General features: G+C 46.6%; 1 protein-coding gene across 1 annotated transcript in view; it reads right to left on the reverse strand.

The window, feature by feature from the left end:
- The window catches only part of PCNT (pericentrin), an 86,245-nt gene that overhangs the window by 33,348 nt on the left and 28,295 nt on the right, over nucleotides 1-24,602 (reverse strand). Inside the window, 13 exon segments of the mRNA XM_014447059.2 lie at nucleotides 142-294; nucleotides 577-747; nucleotides 2,919-3,125; nucleotides 3,840-3,860; nucleotides 3,973-4,089; nucleotides 4,664-4,893; nucleotides 10,446-10,658; nucleotides 11,292-11,454; nucleotides 14,076-14,125; nucleotides 14,128-14,313; nucleotides 14,524-14,684; nucleotides 17,095-17,246; nucleotides 20,399-20,545. Coding sequence (XP_014302545.1) covers nucleotides 142-294; nucleotides 577-747; nucleotides 2,919-3,125; nucleotides 3,840-3,860; nucleotides 3,973-4,089; nucleotides 4,664-4,893; nucleotides 10,446-10,658; nucleotides 11,292-11,454; nucleotides 14,076-14,125; nucleotides 14,128-14,313; nucleotides 14,524-14,684; nucleotides 17,095-17,246; nucleotides 20,399-20,545 — 1,971 coding nt within the window.

The following is a 24,602-nucleotide window of genomic DNA, read 5'->3' on the forward strand; positions in this document are numbered from 1 at the left end:
AGCAGGGTCCTCTCTCTTCAGAAGGAAGTCTCACGTCTTCTGAGAAGGCCTGAGGTACCCATGTAAATGATGGTTCCCATGTTGGGCTGCAGCACTTAACCGAGAGAAACATAGATGACAAGGTGGGTCTGGTCACATTACCTTCAAATTGGCATTCTCTTCTTGTAGTTCTCTGACGCTGATGGCAGCATGGCTGTTCTGCAGGTCTAATTTTAAGTTCAGATGTAGTACTTCTTCATTTTTATTAACTAAGTCATCTTTAATCTTTTCTAATTGTTCTTTTAAGTCCAAAACCTTTCAGTGAAACAAATGAAGGTAAACATTAAAAATTACCTAATATTCTAAATGATTTAATAATAATTAAAATCATGCTAAAAGATTTGAAAGTACATGCCAAAAAAAATTACTACTATCCTATAACCCACATAAAAATGCTAAAATAACCAAGAATACGCAGCAGTTACAAACCCACTGAAGTTATCATTTGGACGTCCTGCCCTTTACACAGCAGTGCAGAGGACACGTGTCAGGCACTGAAGAGAGGAAACCACCCGTCCGATCTCTCCCTCCCCTTACCTCGCTTTCCCGCTGCAAGAGTGCCCTCTGCACGGCCTCTAACTGGATTTCTGGGCCCTCGGGGCAGCTGTCCACAGGAGGCACAGAGCATTTGCCCTCATCTAGTTTAGACTGCAATGTGGACACCAGAAGCAAGTTACTCATCTGCTGTTGCTGTAATGCCTCTTTATCCTATTTAAGAAAAAATGAGATTTATTTTAGGCAAGTATTTTAAGACAGCCTCAATGTGCTGTCTATTAAAGTGTAAACCATCCCCAGTTCTTCCTGCACACACCTGCACATACCACACCTGATCCCCAGACCCAGCCATGCTCCAGAGTAGAGATCTGCTTGCTGAAGGATGAAACCCCAAACAGAGAGCCACTGGTGGCCCTTGATTACACTGGAGGAACTGATCCTTAGTAATTATTCAACAAGGTACAAAATAGTCTCTAGACTGTTAGCAAATATAAAAAAACTGAAAAGAACTTGCCAAAGAACAGTGCAATGGGTGACAATATATGCATACAAAGAATATTAACAGCCTGATAAAAAGTTTTCAAAGAAAATTTAATATGGATAAAATCGTTACAGCCCATTGGCCCAACTTTGTGTAGGAAAAAAAGGCATTTCTTATACCCTGGCATCTAATAATTCAGTAAATGTTTACTTCGTGGGGGGCGGGAAAGGGGGGTAGAACAGCAGCTTTGAGGAACTGTCCCCAAGTCAGCACCAAGTACCACTCCCCTCCAAGTGATGAAAGGAAGTGAAAGGAGGTGAAACTGGCCAGGTTGGTGTCCTGAGGTAAGAGCCAAGCTTGACTCCTTCAATAATTTTCGTGGGCATTCTCAAGAACCTAACACACCTGATAAAAACTAGCCTCCTTGAAGCAGGATTTGTGTTAGGACAAAACCAATGATTCAAAAATAGAATTTCTCAAGGAGCATCACTTTTCATGTAACTTTTAACCTCTAGCTCATTAAATAAATGAAATGTCAGAAGTCTGGTTGCCTTTGAGGAAATGCTGAATGACCAGAAATGCCACAGGTCTCCTACCCTCAGCACAGCCCTCCAGCCTCATCCTAGTGTTCAGATACAAACAAAAGCATCCAAACAACACCATAAAAACTCACTGGAGGCATCTTCACTGGGGGAACTGACATAGTTACTAAATTCAAAAATGAAAATAATTGTAACTAGCACTAAGTATTTAATGAAATAACTTTCTTAAACCTAAAATCTTTAATATTTACTTTATGAAATTACTAAGGAGTACTATAAAAATTGTTATAAAATGCTATTATAGTAAATATGATATTGTGATTTATAATAAAAATATATATTGGTATTCATCTGATTCCTGGCACAGAACTCCTAAAACTCTTGGAATTATTCCTGAGTGATAAGAGTGACAAAGGTGTTTGATATTCATAACAAGCCCCTTCCAGCCACTCCTGAGTTTATGTTACTGAGGTGGCTTTTAGAAAGCCCTAAGGTCACCTAAGGATGGTCGCCAGGGAACCAACAATGTGATTAGAAGGTTGGACTTTTAGTCCACCCCTGACCTCCAGGGAAGGTAGAAGGGCTGGAGGTCAAACCAATCACCAACAACAAATGATTTAATCAATCACACCTAGGTGATGGGGCCTCCAATAAAAACCCAAAGGACGGGAGTTCAGAGAGCTTCCAGGCTGGTGAACATATGAAGAAAAGGAGACAGGGGGCATCTGGACAGGCACAGAAGCCCCGTGTACCTTCCCCCACACCTCACCCAGTGGGTCTCTTCCATCACCTGTCCCTGAGTTATATCCTGTATAACAAACAGGTGACCTACTAAGTAACATGTTTCTCTGAGTTCTGTGAGTGACACTAGCAAATTAGTAAAACCAAAGGAGGGGTTGTGGGGACCTCTGATCTATACAACCTGGACCTGGGATGGGCATCTGATGTGATAAGGGGTGAGAGGTTGAGCCCTTAACTTGTGGGGTCTGACGTTAACTCAGGAGGATGGTGTCAGAACTAAGTTCTAAGACACCCCATTGGAATCTGCTGAGAACTGAACACTTGTTTGGTATGGGGGAAACCCCTACATACTTGGTGACCAGAAGTGTTACCCATGAAGTGATGCAGCAGAGGACTAATCGTGCAGGAGACCTACGAAGCATTTTTCCTTTAGAGCAAATAAAAGCCAAGAGGTTAGAGGGAACTCTGCTAGCAGTTGGTGTGAGGTCCTCCCTAACACAGTCTTCCTCGTGAAAAGGAGGGCCCACCTCGCCCGCCTGCCCCAAGCACCTCAGCGTTCTCAGAGTGATGAACCAACAACAGGGACCCGGACAGAATTCCACACAACATAGGGTGGTTACCTGTTGTAGTTCTTTCATAGCTTTTCTTTGCTTCTCCAGTTCTTCCTGGAGCTGGATCACTTTCCTCTTGGTATCAGCATTTGTCTCCTCCAGATGTTTTATTTCCTCTTCCTGGATCAATACTTGTCTATCTGCTAATTCTTTCTTCAGCACCAATTCATTAAGTTCATCTGATTTTTCTCTCAATTTTTCCTGTAACAATTCAACCTAAAACAAAAAAGAATGCTTGAAAAACACAATAGTTAAAAAAAACCAACATCTCCCAAATAAAAAAGTACCCAAGGCAATTCAGAGAAAACTGATCTTTTACGTGGCTTTGTAGACCTAGGCTGCAGAGAGAATTGGGCATTCTCTCAATAAAAAACATAAAAATAAAAACATAAAACTTGTTATTAAAATGAGTTTTGATAGTGAGGAATAGACTGCTACTCAGCAATAAAAAACAAGAATGAAGCAGAGATATAGCAACAACCTGGATGAATCTCCAGGCTGAGTGAAAAGCAATCCCCAAAGGCTGCCCACTGCTGTCCATTGTATAACCATGCGGAAATAAGAAACTATTACAGGGATCTGCCTGAGAGCCCCCTGGGGCTCCGTCTGCACATCAACGTCCTGACTGTGACCTTGGGCTGGCTTCTGCAAGATGTCACCACTGGGAAAACTGGAAGAGCACACAGGATCTGTGTGTCTTATTTCTCACACAACTGCGATTGAAACCACAGTTTTCTCAAAATAAGTTTAATTTTTAAAAAGAATAAACAAATTGACTACAGCCACTCCAGACAAGAGGAAGCAGACAGTTCCAGACTAAGCAGAAGGATTCGAGAAAAAGCAGCAAGACACAGAAGCAGGTGAGCCACCGCCCATATGTCACATGCACCAGCCATGCAGGTAGACAGGGCACCGACAGAGGACACATACCTCCTCATCCAGCTGTGCCTGCTGTCATTGCCGTGTACATGGAAGGCAAAAATATTTTTAAAGATAAAGTTTAAAAACACTGTAACGAATCGCTCCCCCACACACGCCTGTAACCCATGGCAGGCTGACTTACATTCCTGTCGCGGGGGCCCCGGGCCTGCGGCTGGGCTGCCCGGTGAAGCTGCTCCTCCAGCCGCTGGATCTCCTGCTGGAACTCCTCCCGCTCATGCTCCCTCTCCACGGCCTGCTCCTGTCATGAGAGGCAGATTGTGGGGGTTGCTTACTGTGATGTCACTTCCCAATTGCACCCACTTCCCTCTGAAGGGAACCACTGAAAGGTATGAGATGGACAGAAAAGGCTCCAGGTCTGATGCTACAGCCTGAGCTTCCATTTCATACACATGGCCACTGCCCAGTACAATAGACCCCTCGAATGGACATTGTGGGAAGGAGAGCTAAATGAGGAGGAGGGCCTTTCCAGGGGATGAGGGGAAGGCTTCTGAAATATTGAAAGGAAGAAAAGTCAGAAAGGGCAAATAGCGCAGGTCCAAACTGGCGCCAGGCACACAGGGCCTGTAACCCACTGCAGGAGACTCCTGCCCAAGCCACTGAAAGGAGTGTGGCCACAAGACCAGGGGGTGTTCCCTCAGAATCCCATATCACAAATGTTGACAACGTCTGAACTACCTACCAAGAGACAAGGACATGTGAAGGTCTACTATACATTAATCTTCTCATCGGGCCATAGAAGCTTAATGACCTGGGAGGGCCCAGGCTGGAAAGATGACTTCCAGGGAGGCAAACAGAATTTACAGAGCTCTTACATCCATGAACTGCCGCTGGCTGCGCAAGTGCTTGTCCAGGGACACCATCTGCTGCCGCAGGGCGCTGAGCTCCTCGGCCTGTGAGGCGCATGCTTGATGGCGTGAGAGCTGCTCTTCCAGCTCGGCCTCCAGGAGCTTCACCTGGGCAAGCAGAGTCGCCCGGTCTTTCTCACATTGCTGCCTGGTCTCCAACCGCTCTGTGGTGGCAGCTTCCACTTCCCTCCGAAGAGCTACAGTGGCAGAGAACAGAAGGGGAGCCTACAGCACGGGGCATGGCCCTGTGCTGCACCAGAAACACCAACATGTGCTTACTCACAGTGACGCCGCACAGCACAAGCCCCACATGACACCATGGCCAGCCTCCCTGGCAGCTCGAGACGCAGTCCTAGCCAGGGAATGGAGCACAAGGTCTCCAAGGCTTCCAGACTCCCCACCGATACGGCACGGATCTAACCTTCGTTCCCTCTCCTCCTGCTGCACAGCCACCTCAAGATGAGGGAACGTATATCCCGCAAACCAGCATGGGCCTGCATTCTGTCAGACACCAAGCTCATGTCCTAACATAGCCGCAATGTAGCCAAATACCCACTGAAAATAAACTCAAGCACATTTGCATAAATAAATAAATAAATAAAATTTTAATATTGCAACCTTTACATGAAAATTGCCTAAAGTAAAAAATTTTCAAGAAAGCCTGAGAAGAATCCATCTTGGTGTTCCCAAATGACAGTATCAGGTAACTTTCTAGGAATTACACCTTCACATATAATCCCCAAATAGGGAAAAATAAAATGTAACTTAGGAGTCCTGTCTGAGGCCCGGCCAGTGTGCTCAGTGATTGAGTGTCGACCTATCAGGTGATCATGGTTCAATTCCTGGTCAGGAAACATGCCTGGGTTGTGGGCTAGATCCCCAGTAGGAGACATGCAGGAGGCAGCCAATCAATGATTCTCTCTCATGATTGTTATTTCTCTCTCTCTCTCCATACCCCTCCCTCTCTTTTAAATATATTTAAACAAAAAAATCCAATGCTTTTATCTTTTTTTCTTTTTTAAACCCAATGCTTAAAAAAAAAAAAGTTCTGTCTGAGGGGACACAAGCCCTGATAAGCCACTAGCAGTAAAACACTCACTATGTGCCCAGGGCCGGGGTAGGATCTTGAAGGAAAAGGGTGATGTCCTCAGTGAATCAAAAGCCAAATTAAATTCTGGGTGCGGCCCTGGGTGGTTTGGTTTAGTGGTCAGCCTGTGGACCAAAGGGTCGTGGCTTCAATTCCCAGCCAAGGGCACATACCTTGGTTGCAGGTTTGGTCCCTGACCCCAGTCAGGGTTTAAGCAGGAGGCACCCAATTGATGTGTCTCTCTCATGTCGATGTTTCTCTCTCTTTCCCTCTCCCTCCCTTCCACTCTCTCTTAAACGAACAAACAAACAATGGAAAAAATATCCTCGGGTGAGGATTAAAAAAGAATAAAAAGAAAATAAATAAATTCTGGGTGCGATGACTAAGGCTGCAATTCAAGTGGAAGCTATAAATCAAGCAGTATCTAAAAGGAGGCTTGCCTCTATGGAACCCTGAGTGTTTAGACTACCCCAAAACTGAAATATTAAGTATTTACATTTCACCAGCTTTCAAAGTCTAATTATTCTGGTTTATAAAAATCTGTCGATTATTTATGACAAACTACCATCACCACTAACATTCTTAAGTACATTTTCATGCTAGTAAGTTTGCAATTACAGTAAATTAGCCTTAAACATGCAGTTAGGTCAATGTCATTCACAGCCCTTAGAGACACAAAACGAAGCTCACATGTCACTGCTGTGACAGTCAGTGGTGCCTGACCATCCACCCAGACACCACCACCTTCAGGGCTCTGTGCTGCAGAAGAGACACTGGCTGCCAGCACACACGGCCTACATGCAAGCGGGACCGAGGGGAAGGCATCTGCGTGGCTGCCAAGGCAGAGAGCAAAGGAGCTCCACCAGGCCCACCCCTCCCCCAACCTAGACCCCATGGCCCCTAGCCCTGCACAACAGCACACACTGTAGCTCAGTTACTGCCGCAGGCATCACCGGAGGAAGGCATGCCCGTTTATAGATATGATATTGAAGGCGAAAGTTATTTTATTTAATAGTTTGCCACAAAAGCTCTGGAATATCTTTTGCTCTTCAGTAAAATATTTGCAGTCTGGTGCAAACACAGCATATGGCACATAAATCACTTGTTTGTTTTCACAAACCTGAGTCCTTGTGCGCTATAGTAACAGGAACGCCTACAAATGAACACATAGCACTTTCAGAGATGAAACAGGAGAATGTGCGACCTAGAATGTGACCATTAGAAACAAGAAAGAGGACAGTGACAACAGCAAGAAATGTCTTCGGCCCTGGACAACCTCTAAACCTCGTGCACTTCCAAACCACCACTGCTTAGGGGCCTAAATGTCTGCCTCCAAAAACCATATGTTGAATACTAACCCCCAATGTGACGGCATCAGGAGGCAGGGCCCTTGGGAGGTAGAGCCTTTCTAAACGAGACCCCGAAAGCGCCCTGAACCTTTGGCATGTGAGGACACAGTGGGAAGACGCTGCCTGTGACCAGAAGGCCCCTTACCAGAAGGCAATCGTGCCAATACCCTGACCTTGGAATTCTAGCCTCCAGGACCATGACAATAAATATCTGTTGTTTATGAGCAACCCGTCTCTGTTTTGTCACAGCAGCTGAATGGACTGAGACAGGACTGTTTGCCCAGGTGTCAGAGCAGGTTCTGTTCTGGCGCCCAAAGGCTTTTAAAGGAGACAAACAGAAGAGATAGAGCTGAATTTCCCCATGAGATGCCGGGACCTCCCAAAGCTCTTGAACAGCTCACACAGGATGGCCAGCACTTTCGGTTTGACATGCCAAGTCCCTAGCTGGGATCGCACAACTATGTGGCAGGGTGAGGGGAAGGGACAGAGATCAAGTGAGAAATTAAGGCAGGATTAACAATGTGAAAATGAAAGCAAACCCAGAAGATCCCAAATAAAGTATAAGAATTTCCTGGTGACAAAACAAAGCAAAAGAGAGACTGGTCTGGGCCCAGGAGAGAGTTCCATGATCTTTCCCTCCCTGGCCCAGCTCCCTCTTCTGTGAAGGCACTGAGGGTACACAGGTGGGACAGGCCTCTCTGCAAGATGGGGCACAGCCTTGGGAAGAGCCAAGCCAGGTGTGGGCAGAGATTATGCCACAGAAGGGCTGAACCAGGGACAGCCAGGTCCAGGCCCAGCTGAGCCAGAGCCACTTGGGTTTGGCCAGCCAAGACGAGGCTGTCCCACGGCCTAGGGCTGTGTGGCCCCTGAGATGGTCCCGCATCCGTGTATCCCTCAAGGTCCTAACTCTTAGGTCTGAACCTGCAGGAGGAGGAGAACGGGCTGGAAGTACCAGTGCTCACGGGGTAACCATGAGTCTGGATGGACAGGGTGTGGGGCCAGTCACCCCTGGGAGGAGGATGGGCCATCACACGGACTTGTAGGCTGAGACATAATGGGTCCCTGCACAAGGAAGGTCTGTCCCACTGTGAAGTACGGCCTATGAGGAGCTCCAGAGGGACCGAAGAGAATAAGAACAGAAGAAAAAAAGTCTGAAGAAACAATGAGTGACAAATCCCCAGATTTAAGAAAAAATGTGAGACAGAACAGGAAAGATGTGAAAAACCCGCCCTAGAGACATGTAAGAACATCAAAGCAAAGAGGTATTTCTAAAGACCACCTGCAAATAAACAAGATAAAAACATCTCAGCAAAAATACTAGATGTAAAGAAAGATTGGGTTATAGCCTCACATTTTAAATGAAAATAAATCAAATCTAGAATTATATCTTTCCAGCTACATCTTCATTTAAGGATGACAATAAAATAAGGTAAAACTCAGATACTCAAGGTCTTAGAGTTTTCCTTCTTTGAAACCACTGAGTTGAGGAGAAAATAACCCACAACTTACTGCTGTTAGATGGCAATTTGCACAAGACACAGAATACAGAGAGCTCATGTGCTCTCATGTGCACATGTGTGCACAAACATACACACAAATGTGGGCAAAAGCCTTGCCTGACAGTGGCGCGGCATGGCTGGGGCCGGAGCGGAAACAGTTGAGACAAGACAGGTTTCAATGTTGGGGAACGAGGGAACCTGAGGCAGAAGGAACCCTGGACACATAGCATTAGTCAGTAGAAGGAAGGTCTGTCTGTGTGTGTATGGGGTGGGGGTGGGAGGTAGGAGGGAGTGAGGGCGGTGACAGCACCCAAAGGAAGTGTGGAAAACAGAAAAGAAGGCAACAGACCCAAACAGCATGGGCACAGGAATAAAACCTGGCTAAACAGAGTAAAAGAGATGCCCACAGCTGAACTTTTTAAAAAGTCATTAATATGAGACAAATAGAAGAAAAAAGTGAATATAAAGGAGTAAAAACTGACATACAAGGGGGAAAAAGAGAAAGCTAGACTAATTATTTAATACCAAAACTTTCATCTAAAAATGAAAAAGGGACAAAAAGCACGCACGCACACACAAAAGAAAGCTGAGCAAGAAGATGAGGTCTGGAAATGATTACAAATACAGTTTAAAGTTTTGCTCATGAATGGGATCTAAGAACAGCCTAAAAATCACTATTTGCTTAAAGAAATGACAGGTCTGTGGGACCTGAATGCCTCCCTAGAGCAGGGGAGGGGAACCTTTTTTCTGCTGAGGACCATTTGGATATTTATAACATCACTCAAGGGCCATACAAAATTAACTTAAAAATTAGCCTGCTATATTTGGTCAAAAACTTAATTAACTCACCCCTAATGCCTTGGCAGGGCCAGACCAAATGAATTCTTGGGTCTTATATGGCCCACAGGTGGGACATTCCACACCCCTGCCCTAGAGCCACAGGTCAGCCTGAACTGAGTACCCATCCACAGGGCTCCCAGAACTAAGAAGGCAACAAACAGCAGAGATGAGGACGCAGTCAGTTACAGAGAAGACAAGGAAAATGGAAATGGTGAGCAAAACCAAAAACTGGTTATTTATTGAGAAAAGTTTAAAAAAAAACAATTTGGGGGAAGAAAAGTTTCTGTACAGGTGACAGTGGCCTACGCATGACCGAGGCTCAGAGCACAGGCATGGAGCTGCACCCAGGTGAAGGTAGAGACCTTGTAGACACCGGGAGGCAGGGAGCCCCGCCCACCCTGACTCGGCCAGCAGCCACACAACCTCACTGGGGAGCAGCAGGCACAGGGACAGACAGGTCCTGAAGTCAGCACAGGGAACAGCTCTGCGAAAGCTGAACTCAACCAGGATTGTTACAAATCTGCTACTGAGGACATGGATACCTGCAAACTCCACAGTTTACACTTTTTACATTTTGACTGTTTTTAAATATTTTAAAGTCTGAAATACCTTTCATTAAAGTTGTTTTCATAGTTAAGGTTAACATTAGGAACTTTTTTATTTTAAATACAATTTTTACATCACCTTCATTTTTTCATGGTCTTGGCTGTTTATCTCAAACAAGTTGGCAACATTTTCCATGACCTAACTGCCAGAGGTTACTCTGACCTCACGGAGACATGAGAACCAGGATGATAGGTGGACGCTAATCTACCCTCACACCCCTCTCAAAGCCACACACTCCAAGGTTCCCTCTGAAAAGTGCTGCCATCTTTCCTCTCCACCCTCTAGAAATGGCAAACTTCGCTTCCAGAAAAGCCGGCTATGCTGCTGCCCGTGCTCTGCCCTCCAGCCCTGGAGACAGCCTTCCTTACCAGCCTCTCTCTCTTCTGCTTCTGTGGCCGCCACCTCCTTTTGGTGACACAGGACAGCGTTCTCCTCCTTCAGCTCTGCCTGCTGCCGAGTCACCCGCTGAAGCTGCTGATTCAGGCTCTCCAGCTCAGCCACGAGGCCCTGCTCAGACGTCTCCTTCTGGACTAGTGCCTCCTGCAAGTTGGCCTTCTCCACTTTGAATCCCTCAATGATGCCTGGGGAGACAGGAGACACGGCTGCTGAGGCCCCTGGAGCAGCAAATAGAGCAGCCACGAAGATAAGGGCTGCCACGCACCAGCATGAGCTATGTGGTCACACCTGTGTCCAGGTCTTAGATGGATGGCACAGGGCTGACCCCAGCCCCAGGCAGGGTGGGAACTGCCAGACAAGGCAACACACCTGTGAGCACCCACCTACACACACGCACATCCTGGTGCCAACTACCCAGAACACATGGCCACTGTGAGCACCAGACACCAGGGTCTCGGGTTGGAAGCAGTCACGGGGGTGACTTCTTGGGGCACTCACTGCCCACAGCCTGTGATGGGAAGACGAAAGTTCCCATCTCGCCACACCCTTTGACGGTGTCACCCTAAAGATCAACAGGAGGTAAGTGCCAAGGGACAGGATCACCCCATGAGCCTGTCTGTTGCAACCGTGATCCCCAAAGCTACTGCATGTAGTTCTTCAAAGACGATTAATTCCACTGAGAAAAGTCAGTAATATCTCAAAACTGACTGCTTTATTTTACTTTTACATTTGCTTTAAAATATTCTGTGCTAATACTTGCCCTTAGCAACTCGATGCCTAGGTTCCAGCCCATCCTTGCCAGCCCACTGGCTTCTCACCTTCTGCCTTGTGCAGCTCCAGTGTCAGCCGAGTCTTGGCTGAGTTCTCCTCCTCCAGGCGTTCCAGTAACTCTTGGTGTTTTCTAACAACCTGGGCTGTCTCCTCATTTTTACCGCTAAATTCTTTTTCAAAACGAGCATGAATTTGACGTGCTTCCTCCAGCTGAAAATTTGAAAAATTGGAACTACATATCAAAAACAATAGAAGCTTACATTAATCCCAATTACAATTCTACTTGCTTAGAATTCTGGTGAAATCATCAATATTCCATAAGAAACAAGTTTCCATGCTTGCTGTTATGATTAATTAATTACTAAATAAAGTTGCTCATTAAACAATTTTCAACAATTAACAGTTCTGCACACACAGCACCACACAAACATGCACTTAAGAACCATGGAGTCCTAGCCAGTTTGGCTCAGTGGATAGAGCATCGACCTGCGGAACAAAGGGTCCCAAGGTTCAATTCCAGTCAAAGGCACATATGCCCAGGTTGCGGGCTCAATCCCCAGTAGGGGGTGTGCAGGAGGCAGCCAATCAATGATTCTCTCTCATCATTGATGTTTCAATCTCTCTTTACCTCTCGCTTCCTCTCTGAAATCAGTAAAAATACATTTAAAAAAAAGAACCATGGATACATGCAAGGCAACATTGTTAAGGACGCGTGACAGGAAGGCGACTACCAAGAACGTGGCACCTGGGAAGGAATAAGCCACCAGCTCCATAGTTGGAAAAGGAGATGGGAAAGGTCACAGGTGTGGGAAAAGCAGGCTTATGGGGCCAGTCACCACACTGGGCAGGAAGCCTGATAGTCTCTACCTCCCTGACTAGTCACCACAAGGCCCCTCCTTGGCTTCCTTGGATGCCCCCACTTCCCGGCTCAGCCCTGGACCCCAATCTTCTTTGCCTCCCCTGCTTCCCTGGCAGCATGTCCATTCTGAGGCTCCCAGGCCATCTACAGGCTGAGTGGCCCTGATTAATCTCTGAATTCAGAACAACTACTCCCAGCTGTCCTGACTGATTCCTCAGCACCTAGCCTGGGCCTCCCCTGTACTTGATGCAACTCAGCTGCTAAGTAAATCTACTGGTTTTATCTTGAAAACAGCTCCCAAGGCCACCTCTTTTCATGCCCTGCCATGGGCCACCTCCCACAGTTTCTGTCCTCTCAAAACACTTGCCCAAGCCAATCAGCCCTTGGGCAGCCCCACCACTGACCCTGGCCCAAACAGGGGGCCCTCACTCCCCTTCAGCCACTGCCCTTCCCACCTCCCACAAGGCTCTACTCCACTAACCCCTTCCCCAAAACCTGCCCCGCTTTCTCTCCCACACAACCCACCTTCTCCCTGCTGTGGGGATGGCCGAACTCCCTGTGGAACACACTCAATGGGGTAAATTTCTAGGGAGCAGAACACAGGAAAAGCAAGTGTGGGTCCACAGCTGGGTGATACCTGCAGATGCCAGATGCTCACAGGATGGCATCTGTTTCTGTGGAATGACATTGGGGAGGGCGGGGGCACAATCAAAAGCACCTGATGACTTGTTTGCTGCTGCCCAAACCTATCCAGGGTTTGAGAGAAGACTAGAGGTGAGGGGGGGCGGGAAGGAGGATGAGAAAGAGACACCGCAAGGTCTCGACACTGTTGCTCTGCCCACCTGCCCTGAGGAGGGAAAATTACTCAAGTATTTCTGCAATGTGAACAGTAGAGTTCCACATAAGAGTGCTTATGGGGGTAGGGGGAATGTAAAAGATCAACCATAGGACTTGTATGCATGCATATTAGCATAACCAATAGACACAGACACTGGGGCGGTGGGGGCTTGTCCTGGGGGTTGGGAGTGGCCGGGGAGAGGTCGATGGGGAAAAAAGGAGACATATGTAATACTTTAAACAATAAAGAAAGAAATTAATAATAAAAAAAAGAGTGCTTATTATTTTTTAGAGAGGGAAGGGAGAGGGAGAGAGAAACATTAATGTGAGAGCAAGATATCTATCGGCTGCCTCCTGCATACTCGCCTACTGGGGATCAAGACCACAACCTGGGCATGTGCCCTCACCAAGAATCAAACTGGCAACTTTTTTGGTGCATGGAATGACGCCCAACCAACTGAGCCATTCCGACCAGGGCTAGAGCGCTTATTTTTTAACTGGGCAAATTTTGGAAAAAAGAATCTCTTTACTACTTTCAATTATTCCTATGTAATGTCTTTCCTAATTGTCTAAAATGTTCTAAAAGGTTAACAAAAATAATTCCCTTTTTCAGTGGTAATCTTTGAATATAAATAATGAATGCGAAATTAAAGTTCCTGTGGGAGGTGGGAAGGGAGGCGGCTGAAGGGGAGTACGTAAAGAAAAGTAGAAGTGGGCTAAATTACACGTCATCTAAGGATGCTGAGGTTTTATTTTTCTTTCACAGCAAGTCCACTATCTCAAGAATTTTGGTTCAGAAAAGACTCCTCAAGCAGACCCTGGGAGGAAGACATCGCTGGTAGTGACCTGGGAGGAGGCAGGGGGTGTGAGCACCAGAATCAACAGTTTCCGTCCCCAAACGTCAGGTGCTGGAGAAGACAGAGACCGGGTTCACCTGGAGAATCAAAGCGTCCATCCCCACCCTGCAGGTCTGGTGAGAATCAGAAATGCCCGGTGAAGAAGGTCAATCTATCTAACCTACTTACTCATTCACCCACAGCCCTTCTCTGAGGCAGAGCATCAGCACACAGGCCAGAATGGAGCCACAGAGCAAAGAATGGGTGGCGAGTCTGGTGCTGAGTGGGCCACGGCTCACCTGCCTAGAGGAGTCCAGAACCATCTCCAGGAGGCCATCCACCGCCAGCCAAGGCTCCGGTAGATGCTCCTGACGGGCTGCTCACACTCCAATGTACTTTCCGGGCTCATGAAAAAGCTTTCACAGATGTGGCTGCTGATCTCAGCCATGGAAGACACCTCAGTGCATTCAGTCAAAGTTCTATCCAGTTCCGGCGGGGCCACATCAAGCCCAGGCCACGTCTCATCCAGTGCTGGCGCTACAAAGTGAGAAAACACAGAAGCCTGCACCATGGAGACACACACACTGACCCTGACCTAGGCATCAGGGACAAGCATGCCCACAGCACTAGGGACAGCACCCCATCTCAATAAGGAGTGGGCTCGCCAGCGCTAGCAGAAGGGATGCAGCCCAGGGGGCACTTGGCACCCTGGGCCTGAGGGCTGTACATGGCCCGTCCAGTGCTCACCTACAGACGGGACCTGGCCCTCCAGCCTCGCGTCGGGTAGACTCTCGTCCTCCAGGCAGAGCCCCACGCGCTCACTGATCCGGCTCTTCAGGGAGATGGCAGCCTTCACTGTCTCTCCAAATAGGCCCAGCAGCCTCCGAAGGGCATCCTGGAGAGCGATCCTGGGAAGGGAAGAACAGCGGGCGCGGCCTTCAGCCGGGACCCCAGCAGGGTGGCTCTGTGACAGTAGAGCAGACCTTGTCGCTGTTGCTCTTCATTTTTAAAAGATGCCATTATTGTTTATTCAAGCATGTTTCTCTGGAATCAGCCTCCAGCCAACCAGCAAAGGGCAAGGGCTTCACGTAGAACCATCCCCGCAGCTGCTCTCCCCTCAGATAGGAATGCACAAGCCTCACCCATCCCCATGGCACAGCCTCTCTGACCCTCAGGGCCCTGCCCTTATTGAGACAGGTGATCACACCTGACCCACAGGCCAAGGGCACGGAGGTTCTCCCGTGCCTCTCCCTGGGGCTGCACAGACTACGGAGGTTAGTGTGGTTCGTTCTTCACAGGACCAGGACTCAGCTGCCCTGTCTCCAAGCTATACCCTTCCAGCAGGGGATCCTCTATCACATGACCCTGCCTAGGACGTAGCTATGGGCAAACTGATACAGCTTGTATGCAAGCCAGACAAGCCACATGGAGCCAAAGTGGGCAGGACATGGGCTTGCCCACCCCAACCTGTTCACGGGCGCACTCCCTACTAATGGGCCCACACAGGCGCTGCTTCCAGCACTGGGAGAGAGACACCACTGAGCAAAACAGACAAACAGCCACACCTTGCAGAGCTAACATTCCCAATGAGGGACACAAGCAGGAAGTGCAAGGAGAGAAGGGGAGACAGTGGGCAGACTGCATGAAGCACAAAAACCTGGAGGGGAGGGGGGGCCTGACAGCTCCCTGGCTGCTGCCCAGGCCCCTGCAGGTGGCTACCAAGGACACAGGGAGGATGAGCACAGCATGTGCAAAAGCCTTGGGTTTAGTGTACAGGAGGAGAGAGGATGATCACAGAGATGGTGGGTCAGGGAGGGCAACTGAGGAGTCCGAATCAAACCACAACCGCAGCTACAAACGAGTGCCAGAAAAGCATGCACGTCTTCACAGAGAATTACAAAGTTCTCAAAAGAATGAAAGGAGACCTGGCTCAGGACCCTGTGCAGTTAGAAAGTCATGGATCCCGCATATAGAGCTCAGGAATAAGCCAGGCCTGTCTACCCCACCTGGTCTCTCATGCATGCATTCATTCATTCATTCATTCATTTATATTCATTCATTCAATGTACAGGTCGAATACAATTGTATTTTATTATCAGGATTCCACATTTACATAGCTTAAAATGCTCTGGTAAAGGTGCAAGCTTATCACAGTGTTATAAATTTTTTTTTTAAAGAAATGAAACAATTAAGTATTTGCTTTATTGATATACCAGGCTTAGACCTGTGTTTAACAAGCCAGCCTAAAATAGCACCATGGTTAGACTATAGCCTGCTTTTCAAAGCCTTCATTTTACAACTTATTAAGCAAACAAGGGATCAATCGTCTCTCATCCACCTGATGTGATCTTTTTTTTTATTATGTATTTCTTTATTGATTTCAGAGAGAAAGGGAGGAGAGAGAGATAGAAACATCAATGATGAGAGAGAATCATTGATTGGCTGCCTCCTACACACCCCCTACTGGGGATCGAGCCCACAACCCAGGCATGTGCCCTTGGCCGGAATTGAACCTGGAACCCTTCAGTCCGCAGGCTGACGCTCTATCCACTGAGACAAGCCGGCTAGGGCCTGATGTGATCTTTTTATACACATACTCCTAAGTCCCATTTTGAAACAGCTCAAAATCTTTTTTAAAGTTGTGCAGATGAGCTCATGAACACAAATTTCACCAGATAAGTTAGGTCGAACAGAAGGAACTCAAAACAAGTTGTTGCCCAATCAGAGTTCATTATTTGTAAATCATAAACCTGCTCCCCGCTCCCTCCCCAACCGCCCACCCACACTGGTCTCTCTTGATCCTTGAGGTCAGCACAGGACCCTGGGCAGAGACAAGCTGGTGGGCACAGCACAAATGGAGGGGCCCAGAGAAAGGCCTGCTCACAGGGATGCCGAGGAACTAATCAGACAGACAAAAACGAATTTCCTGACATCAGATGCAAATAAAGAATTGAACAGTTCAAGACGCGCTCCAGACCTATATACAGGAAAAGAAAAACTAAAACTGAGAATATGGGGGGGGGGGGGGGGGGGATCTGTGTGGCGTCAGAGTGAAAACCTATTTCTCAAATGAAATCCCCAAGCAAATAGGACAAAGGGACAGATTACTAATGGTGCCTGCATTACAACATCAAATTCTGTAATTTGGCAAATGTGAGGCTTTTGGCAAAGCGAAATGGTGGATAGGCAGGTGTCTGGACATTACTCAGTACTTTTCTCAATGTTTAAAATAGTTTTAAATGATAAGAATCATGCAGCACAAGGACCCCTTTTCCCCATCATCGTGCTCAGGCAGCAGTGACAGAGGAGGGAGCTGACCTTTCACTGTGAGAAAGGTCCACGTCAGACTTGAGCATCGAGATGAGGTTCGTGCCTTCCTGGTTCTCCCTGTCCCGCCTTCGCTGTAGTGTCTCCAGTTCTGAACGGTGCTCTTCTATCTCATGACTTAAGGATAAAATTTGGTCTTTTAGCTGTTGAGAAAAAATTGTTAAAGCTTTAGTTAAAACAATTTGGTTAAAAATAAACTTCTAGCCTGGATGGAGTGGCTCAGTGGTTGAGCATCGACCTATGAACCAGGAGGTCACGGTTCGATTCCCAGTCAGGGAAATCCTTGTGTTGTGGGCTTAATCCCCAGTGAGGGGTGTGCAGAAGGCAGCTGATCAATGATTATTCTCTCTTATCACTGATGTTTCTATCCCTTTCTCCCTCTCCCTTCCTCTCTCTGAAATTAATAAAAACCTATTTAAAAAACAAATAAATAAAATAAACTTCTGTAAGGTACTTTCACCAAAACTTTCATCATCCCACTTAATATGGCAAAAGATGAAAATTATTTTTTTAATATACATTTTATTGAATTTTTATAGAGAGAAAGGGAGAGGGATAGAGAGTTAGAAACATCAATGAGAGAGAAACATCGATCAGCTGCCTCCTGCACACCTCCCACTGGGGATGTGCCCACAACCAAGGTACATGCCCTTGACCGTAATCGAACCCGGGACCCTTCAGTCCGCAGGCCGACGCTCTATCCACTGAGCCAAACCGATCAGGGCAGATTATTAATAAGGTCTTTGCTCCATTACTCTCTGCCTACAAAAATGAAACATATAACCCTCCTGGCCTGTCAGTCCAGAGGTGGAGGGAGGGACCAATTCAGAATAAAAATCAGTTGCCAGGCAAGTGAACATCCCTCTTACAAAATTCTCTCTAAAAACAAAAGTCGATCGCAGAGTCTCAATGGGCTGGGTGGGTGGGCTGCACCAGCTACCATGAGCTCCTGAGCCATCTGAGCAGCTTAGAGAAGGGACTAGTGCAGTGATGGCGAACCTTTTGAGCTCGGCGTGTCAGCATTTTGAAAAACCCTAACTTAACTCTGGTGCCATGTCACATATAGAAATTTTTTGATATTTGCAACCATAGTAAAACAAAGATTTATATTTTTGATATTTTATATATTTAAATGCCATTTAACAAAGAAAAATCAACCAAAAAAATGAGTTCGCGTGTCAGAGGTGACACGTGTCATAGGTTCGCCATCACTGGACTAGTGTCTTCCAGCAACAGAGCAACCTGAGCACCTGAGCCCTCTCCCCTGAGCTCATCGCCAACAGTGGTGACTTCTCAGTTTCGGTCCAGTTTACCAATGAGAACATGGGTGTCCTCCCAGAGCAGTGGTTCTCAACCTTGGCTGCACATTAGAATCACCTGGGAATCTTTTTAAAATCCTGAATGAGGCCCAGAAATCAGGATTTTAAAAAGATTCCCAAGTGATTCTAATGTGCAGCCAAGGTTGAGAACCACTGTCCCAGAGGATGAAAGAACAGAGGACACAAGAGACCACACACGTGCCCAGTGGGGCCACCAGCACCCCAGTCCCACCTCCTTGGAAGACAACTGGACAACCCATGGCTGCAAGGGACCAACAGTCTGACGTGCCCAGGGCCTCGACCAGGAGGAGCCGGGAGGAGCCACCAGCAGATGGAGAAGCAGTGCAGGAACAGCGCCACACTGCCATGGATGTCCCTTCATCCAAGAGCAGGTTTGTAGAGTGAAAAAAATGAACAAGGGAACACAAGCATGGGACCCATAAAGTAATGTTAGAAAATACAAAAATAAAGCACAAGCCACAGGAAAAAGAAGAGTGTGATTTTGAAACCACTTTACTACAGGGAAAACCAGCAAACTAAACACAGTTTCAATGTTGTGCTTGGAGGGAAATTAGAAAGGAACAGGGATTCCATAAACCACTGGTTACATCAGATTGTCACCTAGTACCTGGAAAAATTAAAGAAAATGAAACAGAATTGTAAGTTTCAAGATGGCAAAAAATGACTCAAAACGAACAAAGATTCAGAAGATGAACCGTGTACTCCAAACGCTGCCAGCACATGGACCTGCATGTCCAGACCACTCAAGGCCAGACTGTGGCCCCGACTGCTAGAGTATGGATAGTGGATGGCAGTCAGTGGATGGTGGACACCTAGGGCCTCACTGCAGTGAGCCCCATAGCCATGACTTTCGGGTTAGCCACACCCATGACTGGTGGTCAGGGCACACAGGCCATCAGGATGGCCGGTTCTACTCAGAGAGCCTGTGGGACAGCAGACTCTCCTCAGCCTGTCCTGCTCCCTCCCCCTGACAAAAGTGGGAGGAAGTCCTAATATATGATCAAGAGGAAGAGAGAAAAATGAGCATCTTAACAAAACTGACTAGAGAAAATAGTTCTATTAAATTTTAAAATTTAAATCGTTATTTTAACATCCCGCCCCCCCCACCCTCCAGGGAGACATGATCTTGTTAACTATCCCATAATCTAATCCCCACCTTGTCTTTTCCCACCTTCATGTAATCTTCCTCACATTCCCTCCTTAATTCCAAACACATAAAAGGAACTGCAAACTGTTGATTCTCTGGAGGATTTGAGATCTTGCTTCTGGCATGTAGTCAGTTTGGCTCAAATAAACTCTTTATGAAAATTCTCTACAGATTTGATATAAGTTCTTATATCAACATGCATACAAAGGAATATTCAGCCTTAAAAAGAAAGAACATTCTGCCCTAACTGATTTGGCTCAGTGGGTAGAGTGTCGGCCTGGGGACTGAAGGGTCCCAGGTTTGATTCCGGTCAAGGGCACATGCCTGGGTCACGGGCTCAATCCCCAGTAGTGAGTGTGCAGGAGGCAGCCAATCAATGATTCTCTCTCATCATTGATGTTTCTATCTTTCTCTCCCTCTCCCTTCCTCTCTGAAATCAATAAAAATATATTTTTTTTAAAAAGGAAGAACATTCTGACACCTGCTACAACATGGATGGGCCCTGAGGACATTATCCTCAGTGAAATGAGCCAGTCACAAAAGGACAAATACTGCATGATTTCACATAGTCAGATCAGAGACAAAAAGTAGATGGTAAGTGCCAGGAGCTGGGGGAGAAGGTGGGGAATTAGAGTTTAATGGACAGAGTTTCACTTTGGGAAGATGGAAAAGTTTTGGAGATGGATGGTGGTGATGGTTGCACAACAGTGTGAATGTGATGACTTAAAAATGGTTAAAGTGGGAAATTTCATGTTATGCATATTTTACCATACAGACAAGTACTAAGCAGCAAAGACTATCCACACACCTGCAGAACTTGGTTGCTTTTCTCCTGAAGCTGCAGGGACAGAGACTCCTTCTCTTTCTGGTGAAGAGACTGCGCCCGCTCCCACTCCAATCTGTGCATCTCCTCTTTCTCATGCAAAGCAGCCTCCTTTCCACGTTCAAATTCACCCTGTACAAAGATATGATTAAAAACAAAAAATGCTGTCAGGGCACATACCAGAATCAACCAATGAATGTGAAGCAATGCAACACAAGGGACCCTCAGCAGATGAATACCCAGCTAAATTCTCATCATAAAGCAGAGGTCAAGAGGCAGTGAGATGACACATTCAAAGAGCTGAAAGAGTAAGACTGTCAACCAAGAATTCTAATCCAGGAAACTCTCTTTCCAAAATGAATGAGAAATTAAGATATTCCCAGATAAATAAGAACTAAGAGAATTCATCACTAATGAGCCTGCTCTGAAGAAATACTAAAGGGAGTTCTTCAGCTAAAGTGAAAGGACATTGGACAGCAACTTGAATCCACGTGAAGAAATAAAGAACACTGGTATAGTTAACTATTCAGATAAATATAAAAGACAAAACAAATGTAGTTTTTGTTGGTAACTCTTTTTACTCCTATCTGATTTATTTCTTTATTTTTGTTCATCTTAACCAAAGGATATTTTTCCCACTGACTTTTAAAGAGAGTGAAGGGGAGGAAGAGAGGGGGGATAGAAACATTGATGTAAGACACATTAATTGGTTGCCACCCACATGCACTCCAACTGGGACTGGAGATGGAACCTGTAACCCAAGTATGTGCCCTCCAGGACTGAACCTGTGGCCCTTCAGTGCGTGGACCAACGCTCTAGCCACTGAGCACACTGGCCAGGGCTCTCCTATCTGATTTTAAATACACCTGCATAGAGCAATGAGTATAAAGTGTATACATATGTACTTTGCACAACAACATTAGCACAATGGAGGAGGGAATGAAGTTATATATGTAGAATAATTTTTTAAACTATTAACATTAAGTTGGCAAAAAAACAAAGAACCAGCCCCCAATGATGTCAAGCCCCTTCCTCGTCTCACCCGCGACACAGAACTGCAATTCCTAAAAGCAGTTGAAAGCTAAGCGTATCACTTATTTTTTAACCTTCACTTTGTTTCAGGAAGGGTTTTAAGGCAGTTGACAGACATACACAAAGTCTAACAAGACACACAAACTAGGCAGAAGAGCAGCAAACTCAAAGCCCCATGCCAACTATCCACTTATGAGCAGTGTGCCTGTCCTGCCTGGTATGCCCCCAAGCCTGGCACAGGACCTTGCAGAAGTGCACCATGAAGGAGGCCAAGATCAGACGTGGCAGCATTCTGGAGAACATCCAGAGTCAGGAGAGGCCGTACTGAGGGTGGGGAAGAGGGGGCCCTTCCAACCCGTGCAGGAGGGTAGCCAAGGCACACTCAGGAAAAGGTGCAGAGAGCACTCGATGTGCAACCTCACAGGCCCAGTACCGGGCTTTGGATATTGGGCAGGAGTGCACATCTTTAGGCCACCCCTGGCATGAATGAACAGAATCAAAGAAGGTTCGACTCACGAGACTATCCACTCATCAGATCCCTTACAGACAATCACTTCTAGTTCCAGACTTGGGTAAAATTCTGATTAATTTGCCATGTTTTAATGTTAAGGCCAATATAAGAAAAATATGTTCTTGAGTTTTTCTAAAAATCCACAGAATTAAACGGAAATGTCATATATATAAATCATTAGGAAAACACAACAGAGCCTTGGCCAGATTGCTGTGCTGAACACTGAAGGGTCGTGGGTTTGATCGCCGGTTGGGGCACATATGGGAGGCAACCGAACAACGTTTCTCTCTCTCCTTCTTCCTTCCTCTCTCTCTAAAATCAGTAATAAATAAAAATCCTCGGGTGATGATTAAAAAAAATATTTTAAACAATAGATATGCCTGGAGAAGATAAAAAGTAAATAGTACTGCACAAAGAACATCAACATAGTAATAAAGACATTCAAACTATATCTAAACTGACCACAGGTTCTCTTAATATTTTCAAAAATTATCATATAAATAGATTTTTTTTAACCAAGAAAAGATGAAATTGCATTGAGCAAACAGTACTGGTCACACTATGGTTTACTTCTCTTTCCAGACCCTGCTTGGTGTTACCACCCGAGGAAGGGTCCTTCATGGAGGCACATCTCCAAGAAAAGGAAACCAAGCTTACGTTCAGAGCACTTTTCTCACAGCCACACCCCAAAGGGAGGGAACCTGGAAAGTGATCCAATCACCTCACACATTCAGTCTTCTGATGAGTGACACAGCTTTTCAACAGGTGCAAGATATTTGTAGCCCAGATAAGACCTATTCGCAGAGGAAGAACAGTGTGTCCCAGCTATTTTGGGGATGATGATCCTGGCATCCCAAGAAATGTCCAGCAAGGCTTTATGTAATATCTGTTTACAGTAAAGCCTGAGGGAAGACCGCAGGAGGAACATGCCAATACCTACAGGAGTTCGCATCAAGTCATGGACCTGACTCCAATCATATGTAAGGGTCTGCAGGCATGTTTACAGGGAATAGGGGGAAATGTTAGCCGACATCCCAGGAAGCAATAAAAACAGACCTAGTGCAAATGGGACCGTGTGTGCATCCTGACATGAAAACCAGAGGAAGAGACTGCAACTTGGGCTGGATATGGGATGAAATTAAAAAATAACTTGATTTTTTAGGTTAGAATGGATTATGATTATGTTACATGGGAGAAAAAAGACCTTACTTGGTAGAGAGATACTGAAAACACATGACATCTGGAATTTGCTTCAAATAATTGGGGGTTGGGAGTACTGATGCACTATGATTGCCACCTATTCCACCAGGTAGCCAGATACGAAGTTTTACTGAACTGTTCTATTCCTGTGTATGTTAAAATTTCCTCCAATAAAACATTAAAATAGGAGCAGAAACAGCATGTCCCATTGTTTTCTTCCTAGAAATAAAAAATAAGCTAGACAAAAGGTCACTTCAAGAGTACCTAACACTCACATCCTTACTAGCAGAGTAAAGGGATAACATTCTTGAACTGGTACCACAACTGGAAAAATACTCCCCAAATGCCCTAGGAGCAGACAATAGTCAACATGAGTTTAAAAAAAACACATAAATGACAAGCAGTCTCAAAGTGTGTATGGCTCTTCGTGTTGCCAACAGATAAAATGGGCAAGAATGTGTCAGAGATGGGACTCTTCAGCGGGAGGATGGTAAGTCAGAGTCTGAGACACCCTCAGCGTGTCTGTAGGTCTCAGGGCAGCACCTCAGGAGAGGGGGACAGCTGTCCACACTTGGGGTGCTAACCCACCCAGACACGCTGTCCCTGGATCCTGAACTGCAAACCATAGTTGTGCAAGTGAGGTTGCAGGGTCTGCCACCCAGGTGGGTTCCAGCCCCTTGGACACATGGGGAAGAGTGTCCCCCTCACACAGGAGCTCACAGAACCTGCCAGCACCCCACTGTCACATGCCTTTTACCAGAGCAACTGAACAATAAAGGTAATGGGAGGTCGATGGCTTGTCCACCTCACAACTTTCACTCTTCCTCGCTGTAGTGAAGCAGCTTCCCGGAGGCTTTGTAAACCTCTGTGATGGCCCCTCAGGACAGCAACTCAAGGGGCTTGGGGACACTGAGAGAGCTGAAGGGACACTGAGAAGGCAGAGGGGACACTGAAGAAGCGGAGGGGAACCTAAAGGAACAATGAAGGGGCTGAGGAGACACTAAGGGGACAGGGGGGTGGGGGGGCAGAGAGGTTGCGGGAAGAGCAAGGGCTGGCCCCTGCATCAAAGCCCCTCTTGACGAGCTCCCGCTCCTGGGGAGGCCTCGGTCTGGATGTTGCTCTGGCCCAGAGATGCAACAACAAACAGAGCAGAGGACAGACAGGACAAGCACAACCTGCCACATACTCTGCTGGGAGACAGTGCTGTGGGGCCAGAGGGGAGGAGGTGGGAGACAAATTATTCAGTCAGGGAAAGGCTCATTTAGAAGGTGATCTGATGAAAAGAAGAGAGAGTAGGAGTTTCCATGCAAGGGACAAGGACACGTTCAGAGAAGAGTACCGCTGGTATGTCATAGGAAAAGCAATGTAGCACGTGGCCATGAGAATAAGCAGAAGCACAGGAGACAGGAGCAGAGGGTACATGTGGTCGGAGTTTGTGGGGAGCCA

The sequence above is a fragment of the Myotis lucifugus genome, unplaced genomic scaffold (genome assembly GCF_000147115.1).
Source record: "Myotis lucifugus unplaced genomic scaffold, Myoluc2.0 scaffold_608, whole genome shotgun sequence".
Taxonomy (NCBI): Eukaryota; Metazoa; Chordata; class Mammalia; order Chiroptera; family Vespertilionidae; genus Myotis; species Myotis lucifugus.